General features: G+C 41.2%; 1 protein-coding gene across 1 annotated transcript in view; it reads right to left on the reverse strand.

Moving 5' to 3' along the window:
- The window catches only part of cemip (cell migration inducing hyaluronidase 1), a 375103-nt gene that overhangs the window by 67228 nt on the left and 283948 nt on the right, over positions 1-23927 (reverse strand). Inside the window, exons 22-23 of the mRNA XM_034184142.1 lie at positions 22663-22878; positions 2950-3161 (exon numbers count right to left, since the gene is read on the reverse strand). Of these exons, the coding sequence (XP_034040033.1) occupies positions 2950-3161; positions 22663-22878 (428 nt within the window). The remainder of the gene's footprint in view (positions 1-2949; positions 3162-22662; positions 22879-23927) is intronic.

Genomic DNA, 23927 nt, shown 5'->3' on the forward strand with positions numbered 1-23927 from the left:
ATCATATTTAAGATCGAAGCATTAAATAATGGTAGGGCTTCCTTGAGCAGCCTGGTAGGAATGGGGTCTAATAAACATGTTGATGGTTTGGATGAAGTAACTAATGAAAATAACTCAGACAGAACAATCGGAGAGAAAGAGTCTAACCAAATACCGGCATCACTGAAAGCAGCCAAAGATAACGATACGTCTTTGGGATGGTTATGAGTAATTTTTTCTCTAATAGTTAAAATTTTGTTAGCAAAGAAAGTCATGAAGTCATTACTAGTTAAAGTTAATGGAATACTCAGCTCAATAGAGCTCTGACTCTTTGTCAGCCTGGCTACAGTGCTGAAAAGAAACCTGGGGTTGTTTTTATTTTCTTCAATTAGTGATGAGTAAAAAGATGTCCTAGCTTTACGGAGGGCTTTTTTTATAGAGCAACAGACTCTTTTTCCAGGCTAAGTGAAGATCTTCTAAGTTAGTGAGACGCCATTTCCTCTCCAACTTACGGGTTATCTGCTTTAAGCTATGAGTTTGTGAGTTATACCACGGAGTCAGGCACTTCTGATTTAAAGCTCTCTTTTTTAGAGGAGCTACAGCATCCAAAGTTGTCTTCAATGAGGATGTAAAACTATTGACGAGATACTCTATCTCACTTACAGAGTTTAGGTAGCTACTCTGCACTGTGTTGGTATATGGCATTAGAGAACATAAAGAAGGAATCATATCCTTAAACCTAGTTACAGCGCTTTCTGAAAGACTTCTAGTGTAATGAAACTTATTCCCCACTGCTGGGTAGTCCATCAGAGTAAATGTAAATGTTATTAAGAAATGATCAGACAGAAGGGAGTTTTCAGGGAATACTGTTAAGTCTTCTATTTCCATACCATAAGTCAGAACAAGATCTAAGATATGATTAAAGTGGTGGGTGGACTCATTTACTTTTTGAGCAAAGCCAATAGAGTCGAATAATAGATTAAATGCAGTGTTGAGGCTGTCATTCTCAGCATCTGTGTGGATGTTAAAATCGCCCACTATAATTATCTTATCTGAGCTAAGCACTAAGTCAGACAAAAGGTCTGAAAATTCACAGAGAAACTCACAGTAACGACCAGGTGGACGATAGATAATAACAAATAAAACTGGTTTTTGGGACTTCCAATTTGGATGGACAAGACTAAGAGTCAAGCTTTCAAATGAATTAAAGCTCTGTCTGGGTTTTTGATTAATTAATAAGCTGGAATGGAAGATTGCTGCTAATCCTCTGCCCCGGCCCGTGCTACGAGCATTCTGACAGTTAGTGTGACTCGGGGGTGTTGACTCATTTAAACTAACATATTCATCCTGCTGTAACCAGGTTTCTGTAAGGCAGAATAAATCAATATGTTGATCAATTATTATACCATTTACCAACAGGGACTTAGAAGAGAGAGACCTAATGTTTAATAGACCACATTTAACTGTTTTAGTCTGTGGTGCAGTTGAAGGTGCTATATTATTTTTTCTTTTTGAATTTTTATGCTGACAATGTTGCTTTTCGTCCCACACATGGATGAGTCACGTGCAGCTTGTCGGAGCTTTAATTATTGATCCGTTCAGATATCATTAATGTTCGTGCAAGACATCAGACTTAGGAAATTGGACAAAGTTGGACGACAGTCAAACGGAACGCTTACATTGCAGGAACTACGCAAACAATGAAGAACCGTCAACACAGAAAGCAAAACGAAATACAGACAAACTGAGGTTGTCATTAGGATTCGTTCATATTTTTCAACAGTTTGAAAATTCTGATGAAGTGACAGTTACAGGAACGAAGTTGGACGATGGTTAAACGATGCCTCCAAAAGTTAACATAAGTCCAGATTTCTTGTTTCATTTTGGCTTCTGTGTCCTTCGTTACTGCCATATGACCGGGGCTTTAGGCTGGCCACAATAAAAGGCCACTCTGAAATGTTGAGTTTCATCACATAACACAATGCCACAGATGTTGCACGTTTTGAGGGAGCGTGCAATTTGCATGCTGACTGCAGGAATGTCAACCAGAGCTGTTGTCCATGAACTAAAGGTTCATTTCTTTATCATAAGCCGTGTCCAAAGGCATTTAGAGCCCAGGACCTCCACATCCAGCATGTACACCTCCAACATCATCTAAGACCAGCCTCCCGGACAGCTGCTGCAACACCCGGTTTGCAGAACCAAAGAACGTCTGCACAATTTGTCCAAAACCACCTCAGGGAAGCTCATATGCATGCTCATTGTCCTCATTGGGGTCTCGATCTGACTGCAGTTCCTCATCTTAACTGACTTGAGTGGGCAAAGGCTCACATTTGATGGCATCTGACTGCTGTTTAACTCTATGTGAAGAAGATATGTTGCACTGCGTGAGGTAAATGGTGGTCACACCAGATACTGAGTGGTTTGGTCTCTCCAGACCCCTTGACCCCCCTCAATAAAGCAAAACTGCACATTTCAGAGTGGCCTTTTATTGTAGCCAGCGTAAGGCACAATTGTGCAATAATCATGGTGTGTAATCAGCATCTTGATATGCCACACCTGTGAGGTAGGATGGATTATCTCTATAAAGGCGAAGTGCTCACTAACAGATTTAGACAGATTTGAGAACAATATTTGAGAGAAATAGGTCTTTTGTATATATAGAAAATGTTTTAGATGTTGAGTTTAGCTCATAAAAATTGTAACAAAAACAGAAATGTTGCATTTATATTTTTGTTCAGTATATTTACATCTTCTTAATCAATGCACCAATTAATGTGCGATTGACTTCAATATTCAGTTGGTTACGTATTTGTGGACATTCACTGATGGGAAAATCTCTACAAATAAATATTATTTTCAACATCTGTGCTGACAAAGTATGTGAGTCTTTCGTTGTGACTGCATTATTTGCTTTGGGAGTCACACTGTAGGATGTGAACATGCAGTGTTAGTGGTGGGGGCACTGACTTGTTGAAGTTGATGAGCCAGATTGTGACCTCGGCTGGTGCCGCCTGGTCCCAGTGGACGGTGTAGCCCTTGGCCAGCGTGATGACAGGCTGGAACTGCTGGTAGTGCTTCTTCTTTCCCAGGGCACCCTCCAGGGTCAGGGGTCGCTCGGGGTACTCGTCCCTCACGATCTGCATGTTCAGGTTGGCGGGGTTACGTGTCTGGATGTAGATCTGACGACAAGACAATCACACAGTGTCACAGGGCAGGAAAACCATAATGTCTTCACAGTTTGTGTCACCATCAAGCAGCATAAATACTCAAACGTGTGCACCGCTCCTTTCTGTCAAAAATCATTACACTTCATGTCCTGTGGATTATACGGCACATTAATAAATAGGCTGTTGCTATGGTGATGGCTCCTCAGGCTGCGGCGTCTGACATCATGAATGCTTGAGTGAGCTGTTCAGCCATTAATCACAGTTGTAACCCTGAGGACTGACACTGGATCGACTGATCCAGAGTCTGTTATCAGGACAGAGACCCGTGTGCCTGCAGACTGACGCACCGTGATGTCACTGCGTCCTGACTGTGTATGTGCATGTGTGTGTGTGTGCGTGCACGCGTGCGTTTGTGTGCGCATGTGTGTGCGCGCATCGAGTTGCACTCTGTGCTTCTTATCACCGTCCTCGGAGCCACACAGTGATTGAACTCGGTGTGCGTCGTCTCAGGACACAAGGAGGCATTCATGCACTTCACTGGATGAATTCTTCTCCCTGATGTCAGAGCAGGCAGGATCTGGTCTTGACTGTGTACTGTACTGATGTCAGCTGGCTTTAATAATTTATGCTAATTTTTTCAGAATCTGCTTTTTAAGAGACGTTTGCAGTAATGAATACCTGCATGTGGACTGCTACATCCAGTTGATGTGTTGGGAGATTTAAATAAAGTATTTGCAAGTATGCATCATGCAAACATGCACGCCATCTCTCACATGCAAATAATCAGAATATGAATTATTATGACTCAATGATCTGGTGATAAACAAAGCAGTTTTTAAAAACACGAACAGCAAATAATAAAACAACCCTCACATTAATCCTTTAAGGAGCCAGTAATCATTTCACTTGCACCCTCTTCACATCCTGTGTGCCTGATACACTCCACTTTAAAGGAAAGGACAAGTGTCATTCTGATTGGCTGATATTTAAGAAACCACCCCGCCCCCCATGAAACCCGAAAATTATACAATACTGCACTTGTACTGAAGCGTTAGCTCCATACCATTTAAAATTAGAGAACCTGCAGGGCCTACTATTAATGTGGGGTGCAATCCATTATCTTATCCTTGCTCTTGCTTGCCTCTACTGGTGGTTGGCTCTCACTGCGGTATTGTATCACTTCCTGTTCCGGAGCACAGCGGTGTTTTGCTGCATCTGTTAGCTGTTTAATCTGCACAGTTAGATTGATCTAGTTACCTAGATAACGATTTGTTTCACAGTGTAATCTTCACGTGCCTTAACTAAAGCACTCCGTCTGCCCCTGTAGTCGGTGCAGACCAAGGTAGCTTAGCCGCCGTTAGTTTCCCTCTAGCAGATCCCGAGCAGCTGGGAAAGCAGGCCGACTGGGTGACTGTGAGGAGGAAGCGTAGTTCTAAACAGAAGCCCCGTGTACACCACCAACCCATTCACATTTCTAACCGTTTTACCCCACTTGACGACACACCCGCCGAGGATCAAACTCTGGTTATTGGCGACTCTGTTTTGAGAAATGTGAAGTTAGCGACACCAGCAAGCATAGTTAATTGTCTTCCGGGGGCCAGAGCAGGCGACATTGAAGGAAATTTGAAACTGCTGGCTAAGGCTAAGCGTAAATTTGGTAAGATTGTAATTCACGTCGGCAGTAATGACACCCGGTTACGCCAATCGGAGGTCACTAAAATTAACATTGAATCGGTGTGTAACTTTGCAAAAACAATGTCAGACTCTGTAGTTTTCTCTGGGCCCCTCCCCAATCGAACCGGGAGTGACATGTTTAGCCGCATGTTCTCCTTGAATTGCTGGCTGTCTGAGTGGTGTCCAAAAAATGAGGTGGGCTTCATAGATAATTGGCAAAGCTTCTGGGGAAAACCTGGTCTTGTTAGGAGAGACGGCATCCATCCCACTTTGGATGGAGCAGCTCTCATTTCTAGAAATCTGGCCAATTTTCTTAAATCCTCCAAACCGTGACTATCCAGGGTTGGGACCAGGAAGCAGAGTTGTAGTCTTACACACCTCTCTGCAGCTTCTCTCCCCCTGCCATCCCCTCATTACCCCATCCCCGTAGAGACAGTGCCTGCTCCCAGACCACCAATAACCAGCAAAAATCTATTTAAGCATAAAAATTCAAAAAGAAAAAATAATATAGCACCTTCAACTGCCCCACAGACTAAAACAGTTAAATGTGGTCTATTAAACATTAGGTCTCTCTCTTCTAAGTCCCTGTTAGTAAATGATATAATAATTGATCAACATATTGATTTATTCTGCCTTACAGAAACCTGGTTACAGCAGGATGAATATGTTAGTTTAAATGAGTCAACTCCCCCAAGTCAGACTAACTGCCAGAATGCTAGTAGCACGGGCCAAGGCAGAGGATTAGCAGCAATCATCCACTCCAGCTTATTAATTAATCAAAAACCCAGACAGAGCTTTAATTCATTTGAAAGCTTGACTCTTAGTCTTGTCCATCCAAATTGGAAGTCCCAAAAACCAGTTTTATTTGTTATTATCTATCGTCCACCTGGTCATTACTGTGAGTTTCTCTGTGAATTTTCAGACCTTTTGTCTGACTTAGTGCTTAGCTCAGATAAGATAATTATAGTGGGCGATTTTAACATCCACACAGATGCTGAGAATGACAGCCTCAACACTGCATTTAATCTATTATTAGACTCTATTGGCTTTGCTCAAAAAGTAAATGAGTCCACCCACCACTTTAATCATATCTTAGATCTTGTTCTGACTTATGGTATGGAAATTGAAGACTTAACAGTATTCCCTGAAAACTCCCTTCTGTCTGATCATTTCTTAATAACATTTACATTTACTCTGATGGACTACCCAGCAGTGGGGAATAAGTTTCATTACACTAGAAGTCTTTCAGAAAGCGCTGTAACTAGGTTTAAGGATATGATTCCTTCTTTATGTTCTCTAATGCCATATACCAACACAGTGCAGAGTAGCTACCTAAACTCTGTAAGTGAGATAGAGTATCTCGTCAATAGTTTTACATCCTCATTGAAGACAACTTTGGATGCTGTAGCTCCTCTGAAAAAGAGAGCTTTAAATCAGAAGTGCCTGACTCCGTGGTATAACTCACAAACTCGCAGCTTAAAGCAGATAACCCGTAAGTTGGAGAGGAAATGGCATCTCACTAATTTAGAAGATCTTCACTTAGCCTGGAAAAAGAGTCTGTTGCTCTATAAAAAAGCCCTCCGTAAAGCTAGGACATCTTTATACTCATCACTAATTGAAGAAAATAAGAACAACCCCAGGTTTCTTTTCAGCACTGTAGCCAGGCTGACAAAGAGTCAGAGCTCTATTGAGCTGAGTATTCCTTTAACTTTAACTAGTAATGACTTCATGACTTTCTTTGCTAATAAAATTTTAACTATTAGAGAAAAAATTACTCATAACCATCCCAAAGACGTATCGTTATCTTTGGCTGCTTTCAGTGATGCCGGTATTTGGTTAGACTCTTTCTCTCAGATTGTTCTGTCTGAGTTATTTTCATTAGTTACTTCATCCAAACCATCAACATGTCTATTAGACCCCATTCCTACCAGGCTGCTCAAGGAAGCCCTACCATTATTTAATGCTTCGATCTTAAATATGATCAATCTATCTTTATTAGTTGGCTATGTACCACAGGCTTTTAAGGTGGCAGTAATTAAACCATTACTTAAAAAGCCATCACTTGACCCAGCTATCTTAGCTAATTATAGGCCAATCTCCAACCTTCCTTTTCTCTCAAAAATTCTTGAAAGGGTAGTTGTAAACAGCTAACTGATCGTCTGCAGAGGAATGGTCTATTTGAAGAGTTTCAGTCAGGTTTTAGAATTCATCATAGTACAGAAACAGCATTAGTGAAGGTTACAAATGATCTTCTTATGGCCTCGGACAGTGGACTCATCTCTGTGCTTGTTCTGTTAGACCTCAGTGCTGCTTTTGATACTGTTGACCATAAAATTTTATTACAGAGATTAGAGCATGCCATAGGTATTAAAGGCACTGTGCTGCGGTGGTTTGAATCATATTTATCTAATAGATTACAATTTGTTCATGTAAATGGGGAATCGTCTTCACAGACTAAGGTTAATTATGGAGTTCCACAAGGTTCTGTGCTAGGACCAATTTTATTCACTTTATACATGCTTCCCTTAGGCAGTATTATTAGACGGCATTGCTTAAATTTTCATTGTTACACAGATGATACCCAGCTTTATCTATCCATGAAGCCAGAGGACACACACCAATTAGCTAAACTGCAGGATTGTCTTACAGACATAAAGACATGGATGACCTCTAATTTCCTGCTTTTAAACTCAGATAAAACTGAAGTTATTGTACTTGGCCCCACAAATCTTAGAAACATGGTGTCTAACCAGATCCTTACTCTGGATGGCATTACCCTGACCTCTAGTAATACTGTGAGAAATCTTGGAGTCATTTTTGATCAGGATATGTCATTCAATGCGCATATTAAACAAATATGTAGGACTGCTTTTTTGCATTTACGCAATATCTCTAAAATTAGAAAGGTCTTGTCTCAGAGGGATGCTGAAAAACTAATTCATGCATTTATTTCCTCTAGGCTGGACTATTGTAATTCATTATTATCAGGTTGTCCTAAAAGTTCCCTAAAAAGCCTTCAGTTGGTTCAGAATGCTGCAGCTAGAGTACTGACGGGGACTAGCAGGAGAGAGCATATCTCACCCGTGTTGGCCTCCCTTCATTGGCTTCCTGTTAATGCTAGAATAGAATTTAAAATTCTTCTTCTTACTTATAAGGTTTTGAATAATCAGGTCCCATCTTATCTTAGGGACCTCATAGTACCATATTACCCCATTAGAGCGCTTCGCTCTCAGACTGCGGGCTTACTTGTAGTTCCTAGGGTTTGTAAGAGTAAAATGGGAGGCAGAGCCTTCAGCTTTCAGGCTCCTCTCCTGTGGAACCAGCTCCCAATTCAGATCAGGGAGACAGATACCCTCTCTACTTTTAAGATTAGGCTTAAAACTTTCCTTTTCGCTAAGGCTTATAGTTAGGGCTGGATCGGGTGACCCTGGACCATCCCTTGGTTATGTTGCTTTAGACGTAGACTGTGTTTCATAATTATTGTATGGCCTTGCCTTGCAATGTGGAGCGCCTTGGGGCAACTGTTTGTTGTGATTTGGCGCTATACAAGAAAAAAGTTGATTGATTGATTGATTATTATCAGGTTGTCCTAAAAGTTCCCTGAAAAGCCTTCAGTTAATTCAAAATGCTGCAGCTAGAGTACTAACGGGGACTAGAAGGAGAGAGCATATCTCATCCATATTGGCCTCTCTTCATTGGCTTCCTGTTAATTCTAGAATAGAATTTAAAATTCTTCTTCTTACTTATAAGGTTTTGAATAATCAGGTCCCATCTTATCTTAGGGACCTCATAGTACCATATCACCCCAATAGAGCGCTTCGCTCTCAGACTGCAGGCTTACTTGTAGTTCCTAGGGTTTGTAAGAGTAGAATGGGAGGCAGAGCCTTCAGCTTTCAGGCTCCTCTCCTGTGGAACCAGCTCCCAATTCAGATCAGGGAGACAGACACCCTCTCTACTTTTAAGATTAGGCTTAAAACTTTCCTTTTTGCTAAAGCTTATAGTTAGGGCTGGATCAGGTGACCCTGAACCATCCCTTAGTTATGCTGCTATAGTCTTAGACTGCTGGGGGGTTCCCATGATGCACTGAGTGTTTCTTTCTCTTTTTGCTCTGTATGCACCACTCTGCATTTAATCATTAGTGATTGATCTCTGCTCCCCTCCACAGCATGTCTTTTTCCTGGTTCTCTCCCTCAGCCCCAACCAGTCCCAGCAGAAGACTGCCCCTCCCTGAGCCTGGTTCTGTTGGAGGTTTCTTCCTGTTAAAAGGGAGTTTTTCCTTCCCACTGTCGCCAAGTGCTTGCTCACAGGGGGTCGTTTTGACCATTGGGGTTTTTACGTAATTATTGTATGGCCTTGCCTTACAATATAAAGCGCCTTGGGGCAACTGTTTGTTGTGATTTGGCGCTATATAAATAAAATTGATTGATTGATTGATTATCAGGGAAGTTAGCGTAGGAAATCCACTACGGTGACAGTGTAGTTTATGTGCCAGGAAGGGAAATGTTTCAAGTTGCGACTGTGGCCTGTTTCTGTAGACCTACCCATATAAAGCGTAGAGGGACATGTTTGCAAATTTACTACTGGATACTGGATAACACGAAAATTGAGGGTGCCTCATTGGCTGTTTCTGCAATGTCAAATATTCCGTGTCTGCTACTTACAACCCATGCGAAACTTCATAAACTGAATTTTAGGCATCTTATGTATATTACTCTGGAACCACCCCAAATCCCAATTGTCAAAATGTCAACCCCAATGAGGTCCTTAGTATGGGTCTCATTAACATAAGTCACTGTTTTCAAAATCACTGTTGCTAAATGATCTAATTATGGAACACCGGCTAGATATCATTGGTTTATGTGAAACCTGGCCAAAACCTATCGCTGTTCTCCCCTTAAATGAAGCCTGCCCAGCAGCATACACATTTAGTCACGCCACTAATGATACAAAGCAAGGTGGAACTGTTGCTCTAATTCATAAATCTGGGTTTAGCTGAGTGGCTCTTGAGGTCTACAATATAATTTGTTTGAACATTTGACTCTCTGCTCTGCAGGATACTACATATAGCCATGGTCAGAAGAATAAAAATCAACTATGTTATTTTGTCACTGTGTGTAGGTCCACGGGCCTATATTCTGAATTCTTAGATTAATTAATTTGGTGAGTTTATCTCTAATCTGGCAACCCGTGCCAATAACATTCATATTGTTGGTGACTTCAGCATTCGTATAAATATGCCTTCTGACCCCCTCTGCAAATCATTCATGGACATTATAGATGCATTAGGATTCCAGCAATGCATTCTGGGGTTCGACTCACATTAGTGGAAATACCCTATATTTGGTCCTCTTTCATGGTATCACCATCACAAAAATTGACGTTGTGTCTTTTGTATCAGTGGTTTCAGATCACTCACTTATTAAGTTTACATTCTCTTTGCCTTGTCCACTGGAACAAGAAACTTATTTTATGTCATGGCTGCATATCAAGTCGTCAACTACAATTGAACTTGGAGCCAGACTGCCTGATATCTTAGCTTCACTTTTGGAAAATGACCATTCAGTCAGTAGTCTCGTGGACAGGTTAAACTCAGTGCTCATGACCACAGTGAACACAGTTGCTCCACCTACATTAAAACCACCCCACCCAAAAATGCACTCTTCTTGGTTCAATGATTACTTACCTCAAGCATATGTCTAGAGGTCTAGAGTGAAAATGGTATAGTTCAAAACTAGAAGTGTTCCACCTCGCATTTCGTGATACTATTGTGGACTATAAACATGCACTATTGGCTACAAAGTGGGCCTACTACTCTGATTTGATTAACAAAAACAAGCATAATTCAAAGTTCCTGTTTGACACAGTGGCAATAATTATTCCCAGACAACCACCTGTAAGTCGCTCTCCATTTACATGCCAAAACTTTTTAGAGTACTTTGAGAAGAGAACAGAAGACATTAGGTTAAATATATACCGATATTTGTTTTTGTTTTTTTGCCTTCTTGCTCTCGGTAGGGACGGTCGCATTTTTCTCTCCTCCTCCCTCCCCAACTTTCCTTCTACTGTAGCGTGTTTTGTCTGTGAGGCTGCCAGCCCTGCTCCTCTGGAAAACGGCAAAATGGATCTGATCAAGTGGTCTCTGAACGCAATTGATACTATTTTTTTCCACAAGACACTCGGGAGCGGAGGACCCGACCTGTCCTGCCGGGACACATGTGGCGGGTTACGTGATGGAGAGCTGGCAGAGGTGGCAAGTCATGTGCCTGTACATGTTGTCTGTGGAGGACGCTGAAGATGTTTACTTATTTGGAGCTGTGGTGACCGGGTTTCTGCTGTGTGGGGCGGCCATAGCACTGTTTTACCGGAAAATTAAGAAGGTGGAGGCGGCATTAATTGGCCCGTCCAGGCTGCCCCACATGATTGATTCGATTGGAAGGGCAGTGTCAGCTCAGTCGGCGGGTGTCAACCGCACGTTGGAATCCATCTTGGGGAGAATGGCTACACTGGAAAACTGCTTTGATCGTCAGTAAGACCACATCTCCTCTATTCAGATGTATTTTGGAGCCACTCTGAAGTTTCAGACTGTGGAATCTGCCAGGTGTCGGTTAATCTGGATATCTATTTGGTTTCCAAACACCAGCTGTCCTTCAAGGCCGCTGGGATAAAATCCTCCCTCAGAGGAACACTCCTGATAGCCTCGCTCTTCGTCTCCCCCGCCTCTTCGTCTCCTCCCCTCCCTCCCTCCCTTCCCAGTCCTGAGATGTTGAGACTCTGGTGGACTGATTCAGGACTGGGATCCCCCCAGGATGGACAGATAAGGCCTGTCGATGGCGCCTCACAGGCGGCCTTCCGGGCTGTCTGTCTGGACACTGGACACATCCAAGTCTCGGCTGTCGTCTGTTGTCTGTTGTGATTTGTTTTTTGTTATGACTGTTTTCTGTGCTATGGGGGTTTTTTTTGCTCTCCAGTGGTGCTGCGTGAGTTCAACACAGCAGCAATGGAGGTTTTTCTTTTCACAATTCTTTCCTTGTGTGTGCTTTTACATGTGTTCATGTACCGGACCGGCTTATGTGTGTTGTTGTTTGTTAAGTGTGTCATGAGGCCGGTCAAGGTTTGCTCAGCCCTGCTCGTGACCTAGGGCAGGGATATACATCTGGAGCTGGTCCCCGGGCGCCAAAAAAGGCGACCTCTGCTCCTAACTGGCAATTAGGATGGGTAAAAATGCAGTAAACACATTTCATTGTGCAGGGAACATGTTCCTATGTGCATATGACAATAAACTCCTTTTGAATCCTTGAATCCTTGAATATCGATTTGCCTTAATCCACCCACTACATCCTGTTATCGAGGTGGTGTCATCAGTGATATATTTCCTAGATGAACCTGTTTGTTCGACCCTAAACCAACAAAACTGTTTAAGGACCTATGGCCTACTCTTGGGCCGAATGTGCTGGAAATTATTAATCTGTCACTAACGTCAGGATCTGTTCATAAATGTTTCAAATCTGCAGTGATAAAAACATTACTTAAGAAACCTAACCTTGACCACAGTTTACTGAAAGATATCAAACCTATCATTTTCGTCTAAAATTCTTGAAAAAGTGGTTTCACAACAGCTTGTGAGAATAACCCCTTTGTGCCACTGCAGTCTGCATCATTCCACAGAGACAGCTCTCACTAAAGTAGTAAATGATCTTCTGCTTGGAATGGATTCAGACACCACTATGGTTCTGGTACTGTTAGATCTGAGCACTGTGTTTGATACGGTGGATCATCATATTCTACTTGATAGTCTGGATAATCACTTTGGGATTACTGGGAATGTCCTTGCATGGTTAACATCTTACTGAACCAGTCACTCTCACTGTGTTCTATACAACAATTTTACCTCTAACCTTGTAGACATGAAATATGAGGTTCCACAAGGGTCTGTCTTAGGCTCCCTGCTTTTCTTCCTTTATATAGCATTCCTTGGGCACATACTGCGGCTTTATGGGATTACCTTTCATTGCTACACTGATGACACTCAGTTGTACATGCTGATAACTGCTGGTAGTCTCATACACAAAGTCCTTAGAGGATTGCCTTGCTTGAGTGAAAAGCTGGATGTCCAGCAATTTCTTACTTTTAAACTCGAACAAGACAAGAGAGGCATCGACATCAGTTTGACCAGCTAATGCTTAACCTAGGCACCTGCATCATACATCACATTGACAAAGTGAGGAACCCTGGGGTGAGTTACGAAACCATGGTGTCTTTTGACCTACACCTACACTGCTTTCTTCCACCTGCAAAACAGTGAAGCTTCATCCCATCTTGTCTATGGCTCATGCAGAGACTGATCCACGCATTTATCTCTTCTAGAATAGACTGCTGCAATCTTCTATTCTCCAGTTGGTTCAAAATGCTGAAAGTTTGACCACATTACACCCATTTTGGCATCTCTTCACTGGCTTCCTGTCTCTGTAAGGTGTTACTAACTTATAAAATTATTCATGGGCTAGCACCTACTACCCTACTTAGCTGACCTAATTACACTTTGTACTGGCCTGGGCTCTGCATTCTCAGGGCTACTTTCTGTGCCTCAGGTGAATAAAAAGTCTGCAGGCTATGGAGCCTTGTCTTATCATGCTGCTGTTTTGTGGAATGATCTCCCTGCAGAGATAAAACAGTCAGATTCTGGAGTTCAGATTCAAGTTCAGACTCAAGACGCATCTATTCTCCCTCTTGTGTGACTAGTATACTGGCATAGTATGGAAGTATGCTTCCTATCCCTTTAACTTATCTTATTAGCAACAGAACAGATCTCACTTCATCTAAATTCTGGGAGATTATCAATGGTCTTGTATGTCTTCCATTTTCTTACAACTGCTCCCACAGTTGATTTATTCACACCAACCTGCGTGGCCTGGTGCACATCTACAATGTTCTTCCTGGTGTCCTTTGACAGCTCTTTGGTCTTGGCCATGGTTGAGTTTGGAGTCTGACTGTTTGAGGCTGTGGATAGGTGACTTTTATACAGATAACGAGTTCCAACAGATGCCATTAATACAGGTAACAGGTGGAGGACAGAAGAGCTTCTTAAAGAAGAAGTTATAGGTCTGTGAGAGCCAGAAATCTTGCTTGTTTGTGGGTGACCAAATACTTATTTTACACCATAATTTACAGATAAATTCTTTAAAAATCCTACAATGTGACTTTCTGGATTTTTTTTCTCATTTTGTCTCTCATAGTTGAAGTGTACCTATGATGAAAATTACAGACCTCTCTCATCTTTCTAAGTACGAGAACTTGCACAATTAGGGGCTGACAAAATACTTTTTTACCCCACTGTAAATGAAATAAATTGAATTGAAATTACACATGCAAAATTACAAAAAAATGTGCCACTGTCCAAATAATTATGGATAAGAATGTGCCTGGATGACCCCCCTCCACAAAATGAACATTCCATTCACTGGTTTTGGCTGCTTTATGGGACATGCTGAGACTCTCAGTGACTTGCCTGAGTGCTGTGCCGAGTTGATGTATTTGTCAGGGACATGTTGTGGCTCCTTCTCTGTGTTGTGTGAAGTTGTGAATGCCAGTGACCTGGGTGCCATTGTCACACATCAAAGGTTCACTCTCACTAACGCAGTGCACCTGTTTTGCCTGCACACCTGCCAGTGAGATGAATCAGCTCCACCTTTATTAGTCTCCCTCCACTGAGGGTCAGTGTTCGATTGTATTCATTCCTTTGTGGTTGATCTCTCTGGCGTTTTAATTTTTGGCTCCCCGGTCCCCTAGTTTTTAAACTTTGACTCCTGCACCCTCGTCTCTGTCTGCCGGCGCCCTGATCTTTTGACCCTGAGTTGAGACCTTGAGTTCTGCCTTGGCGTTTGGTGTTGTCTGACTTGTTTGTATTCCCTGGTTTTGACCTCCGGCCTGACTGTGTTCTGCCACATTCTGCCTGCCAAATTAAGCAAGTATGCTTTTTATTCCCTTGTCCAAATTGCAGTAAACAGGACTGTGTTTGATTGTCAAACTACACACCAGCCTGCATATTTAGCAAGGAGGAATCACCCTTTTCAGTGCACAGACACAGATCACTGGCTCCACCTGGAAGCGCAGCTCAAAATTCACACCCCAAACTATCCCCAACCACTCTCAGTATATTTCAAGTTCATCTGTGTCTGGTCAATGAAGCTATTTTTATTCTATTGTTTGTGTTCTATGATGTGCCTGGGGGTTCTCTTAGCGGAACCACAACATTCAGTAATTTTGACTTCACGGACAAAGCTGTGATGTGTGTGGATTAAAATGACACTGTTTTTTTTTTTTTATTTGGCCTCTATACAGACTAAAATCCAGAGTTTCATTGACTTCCTGGACTCTGCCATTAGTGTGCATGTGCATCTCAAAAAATCAGAACATCATGAAAATGTTCTAGATTTTTTTTTTTTTTTGTCACAGATTTCTGGAAGTGAAAATTTCATATATTTTAGATTCTACATATAAACTAAAATGTTTAACATTTTCAATTTTGTTTTAATAATTACAGCCTAGATCTTCAAAAAATATAAACACTCATTTTGCAAAATAAAAGTTTCATAAGGGCTATTTAAAAAAGGAAATGTTGCACGTTGGTAACCTTATCCTTCCAGAAAATACCCATAATTGTCTGAAGGTATCGTAGCTCGATGACAGAGAGGCTGTTTATAGGCATTTATTTACATTCTACAGGAGAACAGATAAAAGAAAGTTTTACTGGATAAAAAGACTTGTACATTTAGAACAACTTAAGTCATGACTGTCAATTCAGACTTTTAAAGAAAATCAATCAATCAATCAATCAATTTTTTTATATAGCGCCAAATCACAACAAACAGTTGCCCCAAGGTGCTTTATATTGTAAGGCAAGGCCATACAATAATTATGTAAAACCCCAACGGTCAAAACGACCCCCTGTGAGCAAGCACTTGGCTACAGTGGGAAGGAAAAACTCCCTTTTAACAGGAGGAAACCTCCAGCAGAACCAGGCTCAGGGAGGGGCAGTCTTCTGCTGGGACTGGTTGGGGCTGAGGGAGAGAACCAGGAAAAAGACATGCTGTGGAGGGGAGCAGAGATCGATCACTAATGATTAAATGCAGAGTGGTGCATACAGAGCAAAAAGAGAAAGAAACAGTGCATCATGGGAACCCCCCAGCAGTCTACGTCTATAGCAGCATAACTAAGGGATGGTTCAGGGTCACCTGATGCAGCCCTAACTATAAGCTTTAGCAAAAAGGAAAGTTTTAAGCCTAATCTTAAAAGTAGAGAGGGTGTCTGTCTCCCTGATCTGAATTGGGAGCTGGTTCCACAGGAGAGGAGCCTGAAAGCTGAAGGCTCTGCCTCCCATTCTACTCTTACAAACCCTAGGAACTACAAGTAAGCCTGCAGTCTGAGAGCGAAGCGCTCTATTGGGGTGATATGGTACTACGAGGTCCCTAAGATAAGATGGGACCTGATTATTCAAAACCTTATAAGTAAGAAGAAGAATTTTAAATTCTATTCTAGAATTAACAGGAAGCCAATGAAGAGAGGCCAATATGGATGAGATATGCTCTCTCCTTCTAGTCGCCGTCAGTACTCTAGCTGCAGCATTTTGAATTAACTGAAGGCTTTTTAGGGAACTTTTAGGACAACCTGATAATAATGAATTACAATAGTCCAGCCTAGAGGAAATAAATGCATGAATTAGTTTTTCAGCATCACTCTGAGACAAGACCTTTCTGATTTTAGAGATATTGCGTAAATGCAAAAAAGCAGTCCTACATATTTGTTTAATATGCGCTTTGAATGACATATCCTGATCAAAAATGACTCCAAGATTTCTCACAGTATTACTAGAGGTCAGGGTAATGCCATCCACAGTAAGGATCTGGTTAGACACCATGTTTCTAAGATTTGTGGGGCCAAGTACAATAACTTCAGTTTTATCTGAGTTTAAAAGCAGGAAATTAGAGGTCATCCATGTCTTTATGTCTGTAAGACAATCCTGCAGTTTAGCTAATTGGTGTGTGTCCTCTGGCTTCATGGATAGATAAAGCTGGGTATCATCTGCGTAACAATGAAAATTTAAGCAATACCGTCTAATAATACTGCCTAAGGGAAGCATGTATAAAGTGAATAAAATTAGTCCTAACACAGAACCTTGTGGAACTCCATAATTAACCTTAGTCTGTGAAGAAGATTCCCCATTTACATGAACAAATTGTAATCTATTAGATAAATATGATTCAAACCACCGCAGTGCCTTTAATACCTATGGCATGCTCTAATCTCTGTAATAAAATTTTATGGTCAACAGTATCAAAAGCAGCACTGAGGTCTAACAGAACAAGCACAGAGATGAGTCCACTGTCCGAGGCCATAAGAAGATCATTTGTAACCTTCACTAATGCTGTTTCTGTACTATGATGAATTCTAAAACCTGACTGAAACTCTTCAAATAGACCATTTCTCTGCAGATGATCAGTTAGCTGTTTTACAACTACCCTTTCAAGAATTTTTGAGAGAAAAGGAAGGTTGGAGATTGGCCTATAATTAGCTAAGATAGCTGGGTCAAGTGATGGCTGTTTAAGTAATGGTTTAATTACTGCCACCTTAAAAGCCTGTGGTACATAGCCAACTAACAAAGATAGATTGATCATATTTAAGATCGAAGCATTAAATAATGGTAGGGCTTCCTTGAGCAGCCTGGTAGGAATGGGGTCTAATAAACATGTTGATGGTTTGGATGAAGTAACTAATGAAAATAACTCAGACAGAACAATCGGAGAGAAAGAGTCTAACCAAATACCGGCATCACTGAAAGCAGCCAAAGATAACGATACGTCTTTGGGATGGTTATGAGTAATTTTTTCTCTAATAGTTAAAATTTTGTTAGCAAAGAAAGTCATGAAGTCATTACTAGTTAAAGTTAATGGAATACTCAGCTCAACAGAGCTCTGACTCTTTGTCAGCCTGGCTACAGTGCTGAAAAGAAACCTGGGGATGTTCTTATTTTCTTCAATTAGTGATGAGTAGAAAGATGTCCTAGCTTTACGGAGGGCTTTTTTTATAGAGCAACAGACTCTTTTTCCAGGCTAAGTGAAGATCTTCTAAGTTAGTGAGACGCCATTTCCTCTCCAACTTACGGGTTATCTGCTTTAAGCTACGAGTTTGTGAGTTATACCACGGAGTCAGGCACTGCTGATTTAAAGCTCTCTTTTCTAGAGGAGCTACAGCATCCAAAGTTGTCTTCAATGAGGATGTAAAACTACTGACGAGATACTCTATCTCACTTACAGAGTTTAGGTAGCTACTCTGCACTGTGTTGGTATATGGCATTAGAGAACATAAAGAAGGAATCATATCCTTAAACCTAGTTACAGCGCTTTCTGAAAGACTTCTAGTGTAATGAAACTTATTCCCCACTGCTGGGTAGTCCATCAGAGTAAATGTAAATGTTATTAAGAAATGATCAGACAGAAGGGAGTTTTCAGGGAATACTGTTAAGTCTTCTATTTCCATACCATAAGTCAGAACAAGATCTAAGATATGATTAAAGTGGTGGGTGGACTCATTTACTTTTTGAGCAAAGCCAATAGAGTCTAATAATAGATTAAATGCAGTGTTGAGGCAGTCATTCTCAGCATCTGTGTGGATGTTAAAATCGCCCACTATAATTATCTTATCTGAGCTAAGCACTAAGTCAGACAAAAGGTCTGAAAATTCACAGAGAAACTCACAGTAACGACCAGGTGGACGATAGATAATAACAAATAAAACTGATTTTTGGGACTTCCAATTTGGATGGACAAGACTAAGAGTCAAGCTTTCAAATGAATTAAAGCTCTGTCTGGGTTTTTGATTAATTAATAAGCTGGAATGGAAGATTGCTGCTAATCCTCCGCCCCGGCCCGTGCCACGAGCATTCTGACAGTTAGTGTGACTCGGGGGTGTTGACTCATTTAAACTAACATATTCATCCAGCTGTAACCAGGTTTCTGTAAGGCAGAATAAATCAATATGTTGATCAATTATTATATCATTTACCAACAGGGACTTAGAAGAGAGAGACCTAATGTTTAATAGACCACATTTAACTGTTTTAGTCTGTGGTGCAGTTGAAGGTGCTATATTATTTTTTCTTTTTGAATTTTTATGCTTAAATAGATTTTTGCTGGTTATTGGTAGTCTGGGAGCAGGCACCGTCTCTACGGGGATGGGGTAATGAGGGGATGGCAGGGGGAGAGAAGCTGCAGAGAGGTGTGTAAGACTACAACTCTGCTTCCTGGTCCCAACCCTGGATAGTCACGGTTTGGAGGATTTAAGAAAATTGGCCGGATTTCTAGAAATGAGAGCTGCTCCATCCAAAGTGGGATGGATGCCGTCTCTCCTAACAAGACCAGGTTTTCCCCAGAAGCTTTGCCAAATATCTATGAAGCCCACCTCATTTTTTGGACACCACTCAGACAGCCAGCAATTCAAGGAGAACATGCGGCTAAACATGTCACTCCCGGTCTGATTGGGGAGGGGCCCAGAGAAAACTACAGAGTCCGACATTGTTTTTGCAAAGTTACACACCGATTTAATGTTAATTTTAGTGACCTCCGATTGGCGTAACCGGGTGTCATTACTGCCGACGTGAATTACAATCTTACCAAATTTACGCTTAGCCTTAGCCAGCAGTTTCAAATTTCCTTCAATGTCGCCTGCTCTGGCCCCCGGAAGACAATTGACTATGGTTGCTGGTGTCGCTAACTTCACATTTCGCAAAACAGAGTCGCCAATAACCAGAGTTTGATCCTCGGCGGGTGTGTCGTCGAGTGGGGAAAAACGGTTAGAGATGTGAACGGGTTGGCGGTGTACACGGGGCTTCTGTTTAGAACTACGCTTCCTCCTCACAGTCACCCAGTCAGCCTGCTTTCCCGGCTGCTCGGGATCTGCCAGGGGGTAACTAACGGCGGCTAAGCTACCTTGGTCCGCACCGACTACAGGGGCCTGGCTAGCTGTAGAATTTTCCACGGTGCGGAGCCGAGTCTCCAATTCGCCCAGCCTGGCCTCCAAAGCTACGAATAAGCTACACTTATTACAAGTACCGTTACTGCTAAAGGAGGCCGAGGAATAACTAAACATTTCACACCCAGAGCAGAAAAGTGCGGGAGAGACAGGAGAAGCCGCCATGCTAAATCGGCTAAGAGCTAGTAGCTACGCTAAGCTAGCGGATTCCTAAAAACACGCAAAGTGAATAATGTGTAAATAATTTAGAGGTGATTCAGCAGAAGGAGTGTTTTAGTTAAGGCACGTAAAGATTACACTGGGAAACAAATCGTAATCTAGATAACTAGATCAATCTAACTGCGCAGATTAAACAGCTACAGCAAAACACCGCTGTGCTCCGGAACAGGAAGTGATACAATACCGCAGTGAGAGCCAACCACCAGTAGAGGCAAGCAAGAGGGGATCCGCAAGCAAGAGGGGAAAACTCATCACAATTAATAATATTGTTGGTAGGGGGAGCATTTATGTTTTATCTTAGTCCCCCTTTCTGTGTTTTTGCACTTGTTATGTTTTTATGCAATGCAATAAACGAAACAGTACGATTGAGCTCCGAAACAAAGTGGCTTCAAATCACAGGCTCTAATCACCCTCTATGATGATCACTCTCACAAGCTCTCTATGTGTGACCGTGTGGGTCTTATGTGGGTTTATGAGGGTCATATGTGAGTATTATAAGTTCAAGTAACTTTGTATGAGTATCATGCGGGTTATCATTTGGGTATTATGTGTGTGTATGCGATTGGATGTATGTGGGTTTATGAGGGTATTATGTGTTTATGCGAGTATTTTGTGGGTTTGTGTGGTTATGTAGATTTATGTGGGTTTATGTCAGTGTTGTATAAAGTACCGGAAAATCACACTTAAGTAAAAGTACAGATACCCATTAAAAAAATGACTTTTGATTGAAATGCTACTCAAGTAAAAGTCTTAAAGTATCTAGTATTTATTGTACTTAAGTATGACAAGTAATGTACAACTAAATGTACTCAAGTATTGAAAGTAAAAGTACAACTAAATGTTAATAATCAAAAACGGACTGATTTTTTTATATTACAAAGTTTATCTAGGCTTGTAAATGACTGGTAGTATTAGTCAAAGTACTGAAAATTGTGCACATCACACAAAAACACTTCAGAAACAAGGTTTCAAAACCTAAACGAGAGTAGGCTACTCACTAGGTGTTCACAGGAAACAGTTATTTATTTCTATATGTATTTATTTATTTTCATTGTTACATGGTTTTATCTTTTCTGTTGTTTAATTTCATTAGGTTCTTTTTGTCTCTTTCTCTAAAATTGTATTGTAACATTATTAGTCTATTATTATTAACTATTATTGTCTATTATGTAGACTGTTATTGTTGTTGCTATAATATATGAATAAAAATAAATTAAAAAATTACAATTTGACTCTTTTACGACAACAAACACAAATCAACACAAACGTGCTGATGCGAACAGCTTAATGCTAACTTTAGCATTGAAAACGCCATAGACATGCTAACGTGTTAGCATCGGTCCTGTTTTTAAGTTATAAAATTCATCAACTGTTTCAGAAGACCATAACAGGTCGGTTTAACATAAAATATTAAATATTACTCACAGACATATGCTCTTCAGGGTTTTGCGGGAAAAAATTAGGATAAAGCGAAATAAAATCCACGAATCATAGATCGAAGCACTGCTTTGACCTGCGAATCACTGCTTCGATTGGTTCAAGGTTCAAAGCAAAGCCATGCTACAGAAAAGTTGATTACAGACCCGCTGCAGGTCTGTAATTAATGTAGAGAAATTTTCCAGACAAACACCCCCTAAGTGCGCAACTGCAAAAAAACAAAACTCTGCAAAAAAAAAAAAAGGCTGATTTGTCATGCCTCATGACATCGGCCTGACTTCGTTGCAGTCACTAGTAATCAGTGATGTCTCTGGGTGAAAACACGGCTTTTTCGTGTGTGTGTGTGCATGCTGTTTTTTTTGTTTTTGTTTTTTGTAACGAGTAACGGCATGGCGAATAGAAAATGTATCGGAGTAGAAGTATGCAATTAAGGTCGGAAATGTAGTGAAGTAAAAGTGAAAGTAAGCTGAATTAAAAAAACTCAAGTAAAGTACAAAGTCTCCCAAAACGTACTTAAGTACAGTAGTGAAGTATTTTGTACTTCGTTACTATACAACACTGGTTTATGTGATTATGAGTTAATATGCGGGTATTATGTGGTTCTTATGTGGGCTTATGAGGGTATTATGTGAGTATTATGTATGTTTATGTGGGTATTATGTGGATTTATGTGAGTTATCATTTGGGTATTATGTGGGTCTTATGTGGGTTTTATGTGTGTACTGTGTGTGGTTAATATGCGTGTATTGTGTGTGGTTATTATGTGTGTATTTGTGTGGTTATTATGTGGGTATTGTGTGTGGTTAATATGTGGTTGTTATGTGTATGGGTATTCTGTGTGTTTATGTTAGTATTGTGTGTGGTTAAGTGGGTTTATGAGGGTGTTGTGTGAGTATTATGTGGGTTTATAAGGGTCATGTGTGGTTAATATGTGGGTCTTATGTGGGTTTTATGTGTGTATTGTGTGTGGTTAATATGTGGGTTTATGTGTATGGGTATTCTGTGTGTTTATGTGAGTATTGTGTGTGGTTATGTGGGTTTATGAGGGTGTTGTGTGAGTATTATGTGGGTTTATGTGTGGTTATTATGTGTGGCGTTCACCTGAATTTCCCACGATGGGATGATGAAGTTTGACCTTTGCTGTGTGAACGTGACTCACTTGTGCATAGCGCCCGCTGCAGACTGCCGCTCTCCAGTCGGGCACATCGATGCAGTCTGGGTGGCGGAGCAGCCAGTTGTCCTCTTTGACCAGGAAGGCTCCAGGATATTCGCTCACTGAGCCGTCAGTGTCATGGAATATTGTTGTTTTGTCTCCGTCCATCTGCATCTTGTTAAACCAGGGACCAGGTTCCCCAAAAAAGACCCGAGAGGTTATCTGCAGAAGGGATGTTCAAATGTTCAGACCTCTGAGTGGATGTATGCTTTGGTTTTAAAATTCTGATTTGAAGACTCACACAGAGACTCTACACCACTGGCTTCAGGACCCCAGGTGGTTCTCTACACACTATGGTGTAGTGTATATTTTTTGAAGAAGACCAGCAATGTACCAAAGAAAAAGCAAATATTAAGAAATGCAGGCTGATGATTTTTGTTTTATGTGTAAAATGAAGTATTATTGATGACACTTATGAGATGTTTAGAAAACAGGAAAAAAACTGTCACTGCATGAAATAGTTAAAACAGTGTTCACAACGCATACCTAATGTACAAGCTTTATATACTCCTCAAAACACTGTATGTAAACATGTGAATGTGTGAAAAATGCATTGTTACTTGGTTTTAAATATGTATAACAGGCCAAACTGCTATAAGAAGGTATGACCTGACATGAACTGTTCTCAATTCTCAGAGAGGTGGGAGTTTAGTCTGATCTCATCTGTGCATGTGGCCTTGAACCACACAGCCATGGGGTTGAGTTGAAACTTTTTACCGGTAAAATATGTGCGTATTATTGAGATTTTGGTACATAACAGTGTGCGACCTCACAGAAACACTACAGTATCAAAGATGGGCACACGTTATCAGGGTTCTATTCTAGCTACGGTGGGCGGCAGCAAAACACCTCCGTGTTGATAACCATTCGTAAGATTCAGGTGGTTTTTGATGGCTTTCAGTCGAGTGAGTATCCGAGAAATTGTTTAACAGCTGGGCATGTTCAAACTTGTCCTGTAATGCTTCCAACGGAGGTGTTTTGCTGTGGCGCCGTGCCATGAGCGGCTGGGTGCCGATGCGTGAATCCGTCCGCACGTCTTTCATTACAAAATCTCCTTTAACAGTGGAATGTCCGGATAAACTGCTGATCCCGATCTCTTCTGAAACTTCTCTGTTCTCTCACGACATCCTGGGTCAACAGAGGCTTAAATTTGGAAGTTTTCAGCTTGAAACAGGCAGATGATGGCGGTTCGGGGCGCGGCGCGCCCTGCG

This window comes from Thalassophryne amazonica, chromosome 2, assembly GCF_902500255.1.
Source record: "Thalassophryne amazonica chromosome 2, fThaAma1.1, whole genome shotgun sequence".
Classification (NCBI taxonomy): Eukaryota; Metazoa; Chordata; class Actinopteri; order Batrachoidiformes; family Batrachoididae; genus Thalassophryne; species Thalassophryne amazonica.